The following is a 13,350-nucleotide window of genomic DNA, read 5'->3' as shown; positions in this document are numbered from 1 at the left end:
CCCATGCTATCCAGTTGTGGACGCCACGACTCCACCTCTCCTCTCCCTTAAAGGATAGCATCCAGTGTCCAGAATCACGCCATACCCAACGTTACCCATGTTAATACGAATAAGACGGAAATGTCATTCTTCTTCCTTGTCTTAATCTGACATCTCCTAAGTCACTTCCCTAAACTTCACTGTCTCCGGTAAATCTTTGCTTGTTTTCCAAGAAAGGGTTTCTCTGTGTAACAGCCCTGGCTGTCCTGAAACTCAGAGATCTGCCTGCCTCTGCCTCCCAAGTGCTGGGATTAAAGGTGTGCACCACCACCCAGCCCCTGTCAATCTTATGAGAAGAAGAAGAAGAAAAGTTGAAAATTCTGAGTGCAAAGTCTATTCCCTGCATACCGGGACAGAGGGGAAGTTTAATGTTCTCATGTAATTTGTCCCACCTATGTTAAACTGCATGGAAGCAGTAAAGCTAACAGTATCCACCACAGTCCATCTAAATACTTTACAGGGTTATCCTACTGCCAGATATAAGAAAGTGACTACTACTTCTTTAGCTCTGACATATTCTCAAAACATTTTAAATATATGTTTTTTTCAAATAAAATCTGAATAAATTATAATAAGATCCAAAACAAAAACCAATTTTTTTGAAGCTAAAGATGATGAAATTCATGTACATTTTATCTGTTCAATGGAGGACTGGATCTTCATTTCAAAACTTGAATTTAAATTCAAAGCTTCAAAGCCTAAAAAATCTACTAGTGACTGACAATTACTTAATGCCTTGGAAAGTTGCTCCAAAATTTGTTATTTGAATATGTCCCCTCCAAAAATCAGGTATGGTAATAGGATGGTATTAAAAAGGGGTCTTCCCTATTGCTGATGACACCACCACACACTTAAGACAGGACTCCGAAGAGCTGAGCTGGGTCTTACCTGGAGCCTCTGTCCTGTCCTGGACCTCACCTGCAGCCTCTGTCCTGTCTACCCTCCACAGTTCCAGTAAATCCTATGCAAGCTGCCAAGGAATGGAGCAATTAAAGCAATCCTCCCCAGGTGCAAGACCTATGCAGCACAATTTCTAATCAAGGCAAGATATGCATAAAGGTGTAGTAACTGGCACTCACATGCTGTTTGCAACCAACAGCTGTCTATCTGGATTAAAGGCCCACTCAACTGGAAGGAAATCGTGCCTGGTACTGGGAACCTAGACAGTTTTCCTGGAACTAGTGAAGTCATGGACTTTAGAAAAAGAATCAACTACAGCAACTTTACTAAACCAGTGTTTCTAAATCTTCTTTTTCTCTTGCATCTGTAACTCCAGCTCTGGGGAGGTGGAGACAGGAGGATCCCTGTGGCTCTTTTAGCTGGCCAATCAGCTAGACCCAGGCCAGTGATATTTTAAATCTATAGTCTTCCCTCATCAAAACAGTCTTTCTTTACACCATCGGAGACCATCAAAGAAAACCATGACTGAACACAATGCAAAGATCAAGGCAACTGGGGAAGCCCAGCCCCAGTGGAGACACTACATCACAGCTCCTGCATCTTGGGCTCAGCAAACATCACAGAAAAGGAAGTAGAAAGACTTTAAGAGCCAAAGCAACAGGAAGTCCATTGTGAACAGTCTCTCCTAAAAACAGACGAATAAACAGGACCAGAGCAATGACATATCAATGGACATGTAATACAGAAGGGGAAAAATTTCAGGAGTTCCCACCCCTAGACAAAGAACTACAAGCAATTACTGACCGCTGGGAGAGGGAAAATTAGCCTCTCCCAGGGGTGAGCCCCTCATTGGTTGTCCAATGCAGAATGGTCAGCCTTGAAACCAAATATACACAAACCACACACACACACACACACACACACACACATATATTTGTGATACACATACTCAGCAAATATGTATATATTTGTGCAAATACATATATTCATATATACATATACTAATAATAAAGAAAAAGAAGCTATCAATTTCGGAGTGGGGGGGACATGGAAGGGGTTCAAGGGAAAGTAACTGGGAGGAGTTGGAGGAAGGAAAGTGATGTAATTCTATTTCAATTAAGAACACAATAAAATATAAAAACTGAAAAGATTAAAGAGCCAGGAGGTGGTGGCATATGCCTTTAATCCCAGCATTCAGGAGGCAAAATCAGGTGGATCTCTGAGTTTGAGGCCAGCCTGGTCTACGGAGCTAGTTCCAGACAGCTGGGGCTACAGAGAGAAACCCTGTCTTGAAAAACTAACAAATGATGAAAAGAAATATGACCTGTAACAGATGATTAGGCATGAGCCCTCCTTCTTCCTCGACAATGGAATCAAACCCTCTATAAAGGAAGCTTAAGAGACGGTCTGGCTAGGGTGTCCTCCTGCACTTTTGCTTTCTACCCTTTGAAGACACTGCATGGAAGTCCTCCCCAGACACTACATGCTAGCTAGCACCCTGATTCTAAACTCCCTAGCTTTCAGAACTGTGCAAACATAAATAACCCAGTTCTGAGTATTCTAATTCCAGCAGCACAGAACAAACTAAAAGAAAGCCCCTCATTTTCAGTAAGAGATGTCACACTGCTTCTAGCAAGCAGTCCCCGTGATGTCCTCAAATTTTCCTTTCATTCAAATATAAAGCTGTCTCTGTGTGTGTGTATGTGTGTTTGTGTGTGTGTGTGTGTGTACAGTGTGTTCATGTGTGTATGGAGGCCACACATGTTGTAGAATATTCCTTTAAACTGTGTGAAGATGTATCACTGTGACTGGTTTAATAAAGAGCTAAACGGCCATTATAGAGTTGAGGTAGTGAGGGCATAGAAGACTATAGATTTAAAATATCACTGAGCCTGGGTCTAGCTGATTGGCCAGCTAAAAGAGCCACAGGGATCCTCCTGTCTCCACCTCCCCAGAGCTGGAGTTACAGATGCAAGCTGCATCACACAGCTTCTTTTTATTTTACACACTAGTGCTAGAGATCTGAACTCAGGTCCTCACACTTGCACAGGACTTTACTGACTGAGGCATCTTCCCAGCTGTATACACAAATGTTAAACTTAGTAGTTCTTCCTAAAAATAACCAAATTATAAGCTAAAGCTAAATACTATTATCAAAAGTAAACAGATTTTTTTTTTCTGGGTTTTCCGAGACAGGGTTTCTCTGTGTAGTTTTGCGCCTTTCCTGGAACTCACTTTGTAGACCAGGCTGGCCTCAAACTCACAGAGATCCACCTGCCTCTGCCTCCCAAGTGCTGGGATTAAAGGCGTGCGCCACCACCGCCCGGCAAATAAACAGATTTTTACTGCCCTCAGATAAAATAATTTGTTCGAAGACATATCATTAACTAGATGCAAAGCCAGGGTTCAGAAATTATATTCCATTTGAAATACAAATGTTATTCAATATTAACATTACTTCAAAAAGAAGATTAAAGAATTACTAAAATGTGTCAGATATGAATATATTCATGAGATGTGAGCCAGTGAGATGTACTGCTCAGCCAGTAAAGGCAAGTGCCCCCAAGTCTGATGATGTGGGTTCAATCCTTAAACTCACATGTGGAAAGAGAATGGACTTCCAAATGTTGCTCTTTGACCTACCTCTAAGTGCATGCCATAGCACAAACACCACACACACACACACACACACACACACACACACACACACACACACACACCAAAAATAATAAAAATTAGAGAAAATTTTAGAATATTATTCTTACATAAATACCTACTTCAGCCATCTCTTCCTCTTCTTCCTCTTCTGAAGTTACCTCTTCAGTTGTTCCATTCTGAAACAGAGAAAGAATGTGCCAAAGCTACACAGAACACAGACACACAGAACACATCAGAAAGCTGGCCACTATTAACCACTGTCACTGCGGTCCTATGAGCAGGACTTACTAAAATTAAAGGATTTAATTTTAAGTCAATCCAATGTAGCTGATGCCTTAAGAATAAACAAAGGCAATCAAATATAAAGAAACTTCAAAAACTAAATCATAACCTAATTTTTAAAAATGTTTACTTATATAGCTATATGTATGTGGTCAAAGGCTTCTGCATATAATAAATGCTCCAAATTATTCTTTCTTTTATCTTCTACCCCTTTAACCTAGAAAAGCTTAATCTTTCAATAAATTCACCGGCTTTACATTTTAAACAGTCAGGTATGTCATCAGGAAATGCACTTGATACGGCTGAAAGTGACGGAAGCACCGTCTACCTACTACGGAATACTCCTCATAAGGTACAGTTCACATTCACTCACACAGGAGTCAGATGGGATTTCAGAAAGGGTCTTAATACACAGTAGTACATGAAATTTTCTACCAGAGCAAAGTTTGCCAGCTCTCAATATGGAAATGCATCTACATTCATAAAGGTGGGTTTAGTTTGAGACCCAGAATATCTAGACTATCAACTCAGAGATCAAATCAGACCTACCAGGATCTCAGCAGCCTCAAGGCATCTGTTCTTAGATGCTCTGAGAACACAAGTTTTATGGAAAGAAAATTCATTATCACAGAACACTAACTCTTCACAATCAGTGAGCTGGAAAGATCCTGTGCAGGTACAGACAGTATAAGCTTAGGCTTGTTTTAAATCCCGATCTCTTTAAACATTTATTATTCCTTTCCTTGGGACTAAATGAGAAAAGCAAACAGCTCCCAAAATTACTGTGGTTTACCCTTTCCTTCATTTCCAAACCAGATTATTTTTGGTATCTCCTCAAAAACAAAAAGAACATAGCTACCCAAACAGTCCCAAGGTCCCAGATCCAAATCTGAGTGCAGTGAGGGTGAAAAGCATTTTTGAAATGCTAATTTCAGAACCTACCCCAGAGAATCTGTCTTCAAATGCACTTTAATGCAAGAGTTAGAGACCATTACAGAAAGCCACAACCAATCAAAACGCAAAGAACAAACAAGAGAGCTGCTAGTGTCCAGCCCCAACTGCCACATCTACAACACAACTCCTGCATCCAAGGACCAGGGTCAGAGCAAAGTAGGGTCAGGAGGACTGTAAGAGCCAGAAGAAGGAAAAGGAAGTGTGCTGTGAGGTAGATTTTGGTCTTCTAGAAATATCACAGAAGCTACATCCATGCAGTCTCACCATCATAGCTACCTAAGTAAGACCTGAACAAGAATGACACCAACAGAAAGAAATGCTAACATAGAAGGGGGAACTCTCATGGGGCCTTGACAAAGAACTATAGAAGAGCAGGAGAAATGATCCTCCCCACGGAAGAGCACAATTGATTAACCACATGGTCAGCCCTGAAATAGATATACTACAAGTGACCATCAAACTAGCCCCTGCCTAACAGTTTATCAATGAGAAAGCTGGAACACTCTTCCCCAAAGGATTAGCAATTTGACAAAAACACAAAGCCAATTAGGCTCATGAAATCTTAAGGCCTTCATTTAAACATGTAGGCAGGGTTCTTTCCAAAAGCCCACTGAAAGCAAGCATGGTAGCTGCTCAAGTCTGTAATCCCAGTACTGAGGAGGACTGATGTGAGTTCAAGGTCAGCTACACAGTGAGTTCTAGGACAGCCTGTGCACTGAATAAAAACCCTGTCTCAAAACAAAAACAAAGCAGGGTTTGGGGGAGGTGACGGACTTTGATTAAAAATGACACTGCTACACTAGAAAAATACTACACAGACCCACAACTACAAGGCAGCAGCAGACATAAAGCAGATGGATTCTACTATTGCTAACAAAGTTTTAGCCCTCCTGCCTGAGAAAGCCACAGGAGACTAACAGGCCAGACTGCGTTAAGGTGTGCCAATTAATTGAAGGATCACTCTCTTCTACAGGAACCCTGTCTACCCTGACAGCCTCTCAACTACTATGGCTGTTAGAACCAAAGAGAAAAGAAGGAATCTTTTACTGTAACTCAACACAACAGCAGAATTTCCTAATAGACTTGGGAGTTGGAAACCCCACCTGTCAGGACCTCCACATCCTCCAGCTTCAGGAGAGTACAGGTTCTACACACTGAACCACAGAGAAAAGGAACTATCTTATGGACACCTCTATTAACAGCTGGTCCTGACTGATGCCATACCTTTCCTATAAGTGAGCAAATAAGCAAGTACTACAAATAGAAAACTGATCCTGAATGGTGCCACACAGAAAAGTCAGATAAGTGATCTGAGGCAAGACAGAGCTAAAATCTAAGTGGAATCATTAGCACTGTTGAGAACAAAACAAGAACAAGTTACTAGGGAAAAGGACAAGACAGTTCTGGGAGATAAAAAACATTTGAAGAAAAACAGTAAAAACCCACAGAACCCAACTGGCTCCTCTGAACAAAGCATTTATAGTGAAGACGACCAAACAGACAAGAATATGAAGAAAGGCGAGGAACAGAAGCCTGAGGAGTTAGAAATAAAGCATTTGACGAGGCGGAAGACAAGACTCCAAAGGTCTAATATTCGTCCAGAGAATGAAAGGAAGAGACAAATGATGGCAGGATCTGAGAGAGTTTAGAATATTAAGTGACTCTGGATACCCAAATAACACTGAAAAGCCAGTGGAGTCCACAGTTAGAAGAAACCAAACCAACACTCAAGACAGGACAGATGAAACACACAGAGCAAGCACACAGTCACTAAGTTTCATCTGAAACAACAAATACCAGAGGTAAAAAAAAAAAATGTAAACAACTGGGAAGACACCCAATAAAGAACCTAGAAGTCTGTAACTAGCTCTGTGCCAACAGAGCTGTGTGTATGGGTGCGCATCTGTGTACACCAGTGGATTCCCTACACCAACACACTTTACATGCTAAAAACCACACCAAATATACAACACTCCCCATGCGCACCATACACATCTCCATAAACCAAATCTTTGCAGGAAAAACAAGACTAGAATACGTGTTATTTAGGGATCTGCCTGGGAGGAGCAACAGCAGCAACTACACCAATGTACAGTCTACGGAACTGTCGATAAAGCAGGTCAGAGGTCACACGCACTGACAAACAAAAACAAAAGTAGCCCCGAGTCACCTGAAAATATTTAATAGTTCTGTCTAGATAACCCTTGGGTTAAAAAAAAAAAAGACATTCATGTCCTAGCAAAGTGACCCCTAAAAATGCCCCCCGAGGAATGACTGCACAGGATATCCAGAAACACAAACAGGGTAATCCTCAGTAGCACTCTTCCTAAGGGGAGGCTGACTAGAAACAACCTAAACACCCATCAACACTCAAATGGCAAATGGGTAAATATTCTGAATATCTATCTGAACAAGAGAATAAACACAGCAATGAAAAAGGAACTGCAAAGGAAAACATGCAATACATACCATGATTCTTAACATGGAGCTCAAAAACAGGCAACACTGACCTATACGCAGACCGCACATATGAACGAGAAGCCAGAGAAACCAAGGGAAGATGGCTAGCTATGAAGGCCTAAAGGAGCGCGCTGAAGGCTTCTGTTGTCTCAACAACGGTCTGACTCTTCCTGGGTGGTGACTGAAGAACCGCTCCCAGGGATTCACTGTACCAAACTTTATGCCAAGCTTAAAGCTTTCTTATTTTCAACATTGGTTGTGTTTCAAACGATAGTCTTACTAGGCATGTGGATAAATGGTGCCATTCAAACCACATTAAAGGTTAGCCTTGTACAATGAAGTCAACCAGCACTCGAGGACAATGTACGGCTTTGCATGTGTGTTAAGAAGTTGATTTGAAGAGTTGAGGAGACGGCTCAGCGACTAAAGCATTTGCCATGTAAGCGTCAGGGCTGAGCGCAGAGCCTCAGGCCCCGTGTCCAGTCAGACGCGGCAGACCCCTGGGGCTTGCTGGACAGCCAGCCCCACCCACTGGTAAGTTCCAGGCCAGTGAGAAACTGTTTCAAAAAAAGGGGGTGAGGTCTGGAAAGACAGCCATTCAACAATTAAGAGAGCCAGCAACAGACTGGGATTAGATTCCTAGCACCCACATTAGTAGCTTACAACCCACGTAACTCCAGTCCCAGGGAATCTGGTGCCCTATTCTGGCCTCCAAAAACACCAGGCACACAGAGAACATTTACAGCTGGGTAAAAGACTCATATACATAAAATAAAATTTTAAGAAGAATAAAAAGGATGGGCATCTGAGAAACACCCACGGTTGTTATCTGGCCTCCACACAGAACATGCACACACACATACCACAGAGAAGCAATTTTAATGACAGCAATCCATTAAAAGCAGAAGGTAGCCGGGCGGTGGTGGCACACGCCTTTAATCCCAGCACTCGGGAGGCAGAGCCAGGTGGATCTCTGTGAGTTCGAGGCCAGCCTGGTCTCCAAAGCGAGTACCAGGAAAGCGCAAAGCTACACAGAGAAACCCTGTCTCGAAAAACCAAAAAAAAAAAAAAAAAAAAAGCAGAAGGTAGAAGGTAGAGATTAATAAAATGGGGGGTGGGAGCAGGGGGATGAAAAAGAAAACACTTGACATTTTAAAAAGAATTGATTCTTCCAAGGGTCTAAGGTATTAAAACAGACAAGCCTCTGGTTAATCATCAGGATAAAACAATTTCAGAAATGGATCAAACTTGAATGTGCTTAAAATAAGGTTTATCCACTTCAGCAGTACTGACATATTCAACCCCCTACTCTGTTGTGGGGTTCTATCCTCACCATAGTACTTTAAAAGCATCCTATCAAATCATAAAATGCCAACAGCATCCCACCTCTCTGCTACAGCTAGTGATGACAACCCAAAATGCTTCCAGGTATTTCCAAATGTCCACTGAACCAGAACCGCTTTTGTTTGAAATGTACTAAATTTAAACTATATTGTGGCAAAGATGCAAAGCTTCCTAAGTCGAACCTTGACCCAGAAATGAAAGAAGAGCCTAAAAAGAAACAAAACCATTCTACAATCTCAGAGTCTAAGTAAAAATAGAAAAACATTACCATAGCTATCCTAGCAATGTTTATTAGAAAAATGCAAAGATGATTCAAAATCAGGGCATTTTGTTACATAATTCACAAATAATCTTAGCTGTCTATATTAGCCGTATATTATGTACACTCAGGAGAAACAAGACAGATTTCAAGTCTAGGATATACTGTAGGTAAAAAAACAAAACCACAGGCACTCTGGAAAATAAAACTTGAACAGATACAAAAGTAAAACCAATCTCATCATCTTTCTTTAGGCTCCACTAAGTTACAAAAGAATAAACAGTGTATAGGTACAACATTTAAGAAAGCAAAGGGAATGGTCTACCAGGTACACCATCTCCACTGGACAACTGCAAACAGGGACAGCAGGAAGGATAAGAACCTAGACTCAAGGACACTACATGCCTCACCTCCGCTTCCTTAAGCAGAACCTGGGAAGATTTATCTGTCATACAAAAGTCCATCTCCAGAGAGACTGGAGCCATCATTTACCCAGTACTAAGAAGTAGAAAAGCAGGGGGAAGAGTGGCTGGAAACCAGCATAATTCCCCCTAAAGCTATCAGGTGATGAGTCTTAGCTATAAGGAATGTCCTAACATTCATTTGGTACAAAGAAGAAAGGTATGTAAAAAAATGTAAAATATGAATGAGCAAACACAGAATACAGACTATGGGAGGACGGGCTTTACAATGTATAAACAAGACATGATTCAACTGAGAAAATACACAGGAAATAGAAAATACAGATGCCAGAGAGGACCCAGGTGTCAAAACCCACAGCTTCGTGAATCTATCACACCGAGACAACCAATACAGACCGCTATGAAGGAGGGTAACCAGGAGCTGCTGAGCTCACGTTCACATTCAGAGACAGGAGAAGAATCCCACCCCCGGCATTTAAAGTCTGTGGTGTCCCAGCCCACAGTGAACCTGGGCTGGCCTGAGGCTTGCTTTAACTCACAGACCGCTGGATCTGCTCCAGGTTTAAGCCTTAAGAATGTCCAACAACTCCCACTCTTGTGTTCTTGGAGAGTTCCAAATGACCTCTGAAGAAAAAGAAGTCTTATGAAGAGTCCATAGAGGACGATACCGTGTACAGAAAAAAGCCATGTGAAGAAATGCCAGATACACGAGGAGTGGGGGGCAGGGGAAAAAGCCATGCTGGACATTTGAGTGCAGCTCAGGATAAAGATCACACTAGCTGTCTACAGCCATACTCTGATGAATGTGCCACCACATGACTGCACAGTAATAATCGTCAAATGAAGTCAGCAGACACTACCCAGGTAAGCCGAGCTAATCAACCCAATAGCAAGAATTACTATTTTAAGGCATTAAAGTTTTTTGTGGTTGTTTTGTTTTGTTTTTAATTTTTTGAGACAAGGTCTCATCATGTAGCCCCGACAAGCCTCCAACTCAAGAGATTTGCCTGTCTCTGCTTCCCAAAGTGCTGGGATTAAAGGCATTTGCCACCATGGCCAGCCTTTTTTGCTTTTTAAGACAGGGTCTTCATCTGTAAGTTAGGCTGGCCTCAAACTCACCTTCATCTGCCTCAGCCTCCTGAGTGCTGAGATTAAAAACATGTGCCACCACATCCAGCTCCAAACCATTAAATTTCGAGAAAATGGGGTAAACAGAGATAAATAATAAAAACAAAACTTAGCGGCTAGAGAGATGGCTCGATGGTTAAGGGAACTTCTGTTCTTGCAGAGGGCTAGGGTTTGATCCCAGCACTGACATGGGAGCTCACAACCGTCTGTAACTCCAGTTCCAGTGAATCCAACAGATTCTTCTGGTCTCTAGGTACTACACACATGTGGTGCATACATACATGTAGGCAAAACACGCATACACATAAAAAATGCTTTTATTTTTAAAACCTTAAAAGTTATTATTGTCCATGTAAAAATAGCAAAAAGTTGAAAGGACAGCCAGATTTTTAAGAGAAAAAATGAAATGGCTCAGCGAATAAAGGTACCCGATGCCAAGCCTAACCACATGGGTTTGATCCCTGGGACCCAGATGATGGAAAGAGAGAACCAATTCCTCTAACATGCACACCAACACACACATACACACATGCCCACACAAATAAAAATACAATAAAATTAACAAAAAGAATATAATACAAAAGATATAAAGACTCAAACTAAGATCTAAAATCTAAAGTTAGCCAGGCAAGGTGACACAGGCCTGCAATTCTAGCATTCAGGGTATAGAGACAAGAGAGTCATCAGCCTCAGCTGCATATGGTATTTTGAGGCTAGTCTGGACTACATGAGACCTTGTCTCCAAAAAAAATGAAAACAAAAATTTAAAAGCCCAATCAGTAAACTCCAAAATAAACAAAATGGAAAAGCAAAATTAGCACACAAAGTATATAACAAAGTTCAAGACTCAAATTTGAAAGGAATATCCTTACTGAATGCCCAGCACAATGGAAAAAAAAAAGACCCAAAGCTAAGGACACCTCTAGTATTTCAACACCAAAGAAAGGAAAACTTCCCTGAAGCTTCCAGAGAGCAAGGCATACACAAATAAGATTCCAATGGCATCAGCTTCAGCACACCACTGGCTAGAAGGCAGCAGCATACTCCTGAAATTCTGAGGCAAAATGTCCTGCCTAGATGTATGAATTCCATCAAACATGGAGTAAGAAGAGAAGATAAGAACAGTTAATACTTACTAAGGATGTCCCAAACAATTCACATGTACTTCACTGACCACTAATTTTTAGAATAGCCCATAGTGCTGCCAAACTCCTATCACAACTACTTTGTGAAAACGAGCAATGACCACAGTGATTAAGAGAATGGTCCAAGAACCCAAGAACTTAAGCTAGTATGCAGAACTGAGACTCAAGGCCAGTGGGGGCTTGTTCTGAAACCCCAACTCTGAACCAGATTTTCCAAAAGATAACTCAGGAAATATGCCATTCCTCCATGCTTTGGCTCTTCTCTGACAATGTAATACAGACAAACAAGAAAGGGAAAGCCAATAGAGCTGGCATGAGATCTGGGAATCAACAGATTCACTCCAAGAGAGAGAGCAGACAAGAAAGATCTGTACAGCCAACCCAGAGAACGACTCCTAAGGACTAATGCAGAAGGGCCCCTGGCTCCAAAGAGAGGATCACGGAAAGAGAATGTAACTTTTAGAAGCTAGGAAGTATTACTCTAAAAACACACTGAGAACTGAAAGATGGCACAAGTAAGGAAATACCCTGACAGAAACCATGACTCCACAAAGTCCTAATGGTAAACTCATTACTCATAACTAAACAATGTTTAAGAAGCACTGGGTGGTTAAACAGTTAGTATAAGGGCTAAATCCTGATTTATTATAATAAAAAGTCAGTAGTTGTAGCTAAACAGATAAATCTCAAAGTCATGAGTGATTGCTGCATTGGTGGGAATTTCCATTGCTTGGGAGAGGTAACTTTGCATTAGGCCTTAAGAAGCACAAACTTTGCATTAGGCCTTAAGAAGCACAGAGTTATGGACAAGGTGTATCAAGGGAAGGTAACTGACTAAACAAGCAAACAATCAAAGAAGAAACATGGAAATCAGAAATTTTAACAAAAACCAAAATAGTGGGGTTAGGAGCAAGTGCTTACCTATACCTATCACAGTAAAATACAAGCAACTCCAAGAAATGAAAAGGCCGTTTTAGTACCTAAAGCAAAGCAATTTACTAGGGACACAAAACTAACTTCCAAATAGGTTGTATAATAATTTTAAATTATCCTAGTTAACTGTGATTAAGACAATTGATTCAGCTCAACACTAGAGAACGTTTACTTTACCTGACCCGTGGGTAGTGGTTGATCTAGCATCTCAACATCCAGGTGCTTAGGAAGGTTATATAATCTGCAGAGTTCACATATCAACCACTTCAATTGCTGACGAAGCTACAAAACACATTTCAGTAAATAAGCATTATGTTAAAGAGCCCTTAGAAGACATTGAATAACGCTACAACTACTGTTAATCAATCCAGAAGGAAACGAAAACGTGCTCCTGCTCCACTGCAGCCTAGGGATGGACTAACAGTCTTTTATACATTTTAGAGCTGCTGGTAGAGGAAACCTTAAAAAGTTACTACAGCTTAGTGTGTCCTTACTACATGGTAACTAGAAAATAACCCCAACAAAAAGGCACAGAAGGAAGGTTCAGACATTGTCTAGCGTCTAGTTGCTGACATCCTAGAAACTTGCAGCTTTAGACAAGAGAACATTAATGCATTCATAAGAGTATAAAAAAAACCTAAAGGAAGTGTTGCATGTGGATTTTGAACTTACATATGCAACAGTCATATTTTTTTAAAACTATGGAGACAAAAGTGACTTAGTAGACTGGGCCCTAAAATAAATAACCTTGTATACCTAAGCCCCTGGCTTTAGTCTCCCCATCTGCAAAACAAGGAAATAAAGGCTATCTCAGGACAAACAGTGA

General features: G+C 41.1%; 1 protein-coding gene across 5 annotated transcripts in view; it reads right to left on the bottom strand.

Annotated features, from left to right (window-relative positions):
• Ube2q2 (ubiquitin conjugating enzyme E2 Q2) overlaps positions 1–13,350 on the bottom strand; it is a 59,754-nt gene that overhangs the window by 26,944 nt on the left and 19,460 nt on the right. For 4 of the 5 annotated variants that reach the window (XM_052760887.1, XM_052760852.1, XM_052760876.1 and 1 more), the window contains exons 3-4: positions 12,702–12,806; positions 3,717–3,773 (exon numbers count right to left, since the gene is read on the bottom strand). In XM_052760887.1, coding sequence (XP_052616847.1) covers positions 3,717–3,773; positions 12,702–12,731 — 87 coding nt within the window. In that variant the 5' untranslated portion in view covers positions 12,732–12,806. The remainder of the gene's footprint in view (positions 1–3,716; positions 3,774–12,701; positions 12,807–13,350) is intronic. The other variant, XM_052760868.1, reaches the window with a different exon arrangement.

Source organism: Peromyscus californicus, unplaced genomic scaffold (assembly GCF_007827085.1).
Source record: "Peromyscus californicus insignis strain IS unplaced genomic scaffold, ASM782708v3 Scaffold_11__1_contigs__length_118956290, whole genome shotgun sequence".
In the NCBI taxonomy this organism is placed as follows: domain Eukaryota; kingdom Metazoa; phylum Chordata; class Mammalia; order Rodentia; family Cricetidae; genus Peromyscus; species Peromyscus californicus.
Note: the sequence above shows the minus strand (reverse complement) of the source record. Positions and strands in the feature narration are given on the sequence as shown.